Here is a 2,025-nt window from a genome sequence, read left to right on the forward strand (position 1 = left end):
TGGGTCTGTTTTGCCCATGAGGGCAATGGCCAGGGATCTCCCTGTCCTTATCTCCACTCTCCAGCCTCGCAGCTCATTTCCTCTCCCCGTTGAGCTGAGGAGGGGAGTGACAGAGCAGCTTTGGTGGGGACCTGGTGTCCAGCCAGCGTCAACTGACCACACTGGGACAGGCAGTGGCAGGATGAAAAGGGCTACACACATTTCTGTAGTGATATCACACTAAGACATCTGCTCTGATGAGAGTATTTATGATATACAGCAGCATGAGGTGTCCAGCTGAGCACTGCTCTTATATATATCACAGATATACATATAAATACAGAATAACAGAATTGCTTGTTGTTTTTCAGCTCCTCCAGTCCCAGCATTCCCCCAGCACTGCCAGGGCCCCACGAACCCCTGGCCCTCAGCACCACCTCCACACCGCTGGCAAACCCCTCCAGCCATGGGCACTCCACCACTGCCCTGGGCAGCCTGGCACACGCCTGCACAACCCCAACGGGCAACAAATGCCTCCTCAGGGACAGCCTCAACCTCCCATGCCACAACTGCACGACCCCAGGTCTCTCGGCCACTCCTCAGAAGTTCTTCAGACCCTTCTCTGGCCAAGCTCCAGCCCCTCAAGGTCCGTCCTGGAGGGAGGGTCTAAACTGAACCCAGCAGTCAAGGGATAGCCTCCCCAGTGCCCCCAGCCCAGGGGGACAATCCCTGCCCTGCTCCTGCTGGCCGAACCAGTGCTGGGACAAGCCAGGATGCTATTGGCCTTCTTGGCCACGTGGGCACACTGCTGGGTCCTCTCCAGCCACTGTCACCAACCCACCTAGGATCTTTTCCCTGGGCAGTTTTCAGCCATTCCTCCCCCAGCCTGTTCACAGACCAACCACCATCACGGAAACAGTAATTAACAAGCTTTGCCAGGACCCAAAGAGGTCATGGGATGCGCTAATACCTACTGTTTAGCCTGGTTGACGTGAACTCCCAGAGTAAAGCTCAGCCATTTGTATGTTACCTGTACAAGAAAAAAAGCACCTGCTTTAACATGAAAATCTCGGTCTGTTGACTTGTTAAACCACCGTCCTTTGCCTATTTCATGGGTAAATCAGCCTCTTTAGAACCCTCCTCCAGTAAACCCCAAGTAAAAACAGTTAGAAGCAAGCACACAGGGACACATGTGCTTTAATAAGTCAATCAAATCTCTGAGCCCTAAACAAACCACCCTAAAGGTGTGGGTTTGTGAATGCCTTGAAATGTCACTGCAGAAATAAAAGCCCTTCAAATCACCCACGCTGCTTCGCTTCACAACAGAGAAAATAAAATTAAACAGCACCATTTTTAATTGGAGAAGCTCTTATTGCTCTCCCAAACTGCTCCTGAGGATCCCCTGGATTTCTGCAACCCAGACACAGGGATTTCCAGCTGCATCACAAGTCTGACAGCACCCTGTGCTAAATCTCAAGAGGCTGCACCTCTAAACCCAGCCCTGCCTGTGACTTGCTGTATTATTTACACAAGGTGTGTCTTTCATACCTGTTTCTCCTCCTGCTCTGCCTTTATAAGCTACTCCTCAGGCAAGGGCCTCTCCTGCCTCAACGCAACACTTAAATCAAACTATTAGCCCAGCAGTTCACTGAAATAAACTCTAATGTTAATACAGCTGCTGTAGCAGATGAGATGCCCCAGCTGTACTGTCTCACTTTCTAGGCAAAAAACTCTATTTTTAAAGAAACAGAGATACACATTTAGCATTTTTCTGAATTGCCCTTAAAAAAAGGAAAGGCCTTGAGAGGCTAGACAATTAGTAGTAATTTTAATTTAAGATGACGTAGTGGTCTAGACTGCCTCAACTTTTCATGGAAAAGAAGATTCACGCTATTCTGTCATTTATACCTTGAAGCTTTACAGAAGGTCCCTGTTAACTTAAAGCAAACGCTGCAAACGCAGCCAGGCACTGCTCACACATCCCCTCGAATGAGTAAAGATTTAGCTAACAGCCCTTAGGGGACAGCTACTGAAGCCTCCCCTCTT

At 49.3% G+C, this 2,025-nt stretch overlaps 1 protein-coding gene across 1 annotated transcript in view; it reads right to left on the reverse strand.

The window, feature by feature from the left end:
- The window catches only part of POLD3 (polymerase (DNA-directed), delta 3, accessory subunit), a gene marked incomplete at both ends in the record, with an annotated part of 10,205 nt that extends 9,196 nt beyond the window's left edge, over window positions 1-1,009 (reverse strand). Inside the window, one exon of the mRNA XM_010140606.1 lies at window positions 954-1,009. Within this exon, the coding sequence (XP_010138908.1) occupies window positions 954-1,009 (56 nt within the window). The remainder of the gene's footprint in view (window positions 1-953) is intronic.
- Window positions 1,010-2,025: the final 1,016 nt, after the last annotated feature.

The sequence above is a fragment of the Buceros rhinoceros genome, unplaced genomic scaffold, assembly GCF_000710305.1.
Source record: "Buceros rhinoceros silvestris isolate BGI_N320 unplaced genomic scaffold, ASM71030v1 scaffold10287, whole genome shotgun sequence".
Taxonomy (NCBI): Eukaryota; Metazoa; Chordata; class Aves; order Bucerotiformes; family Bucerotidae; genus Buceros; species Buceros rhinoceros.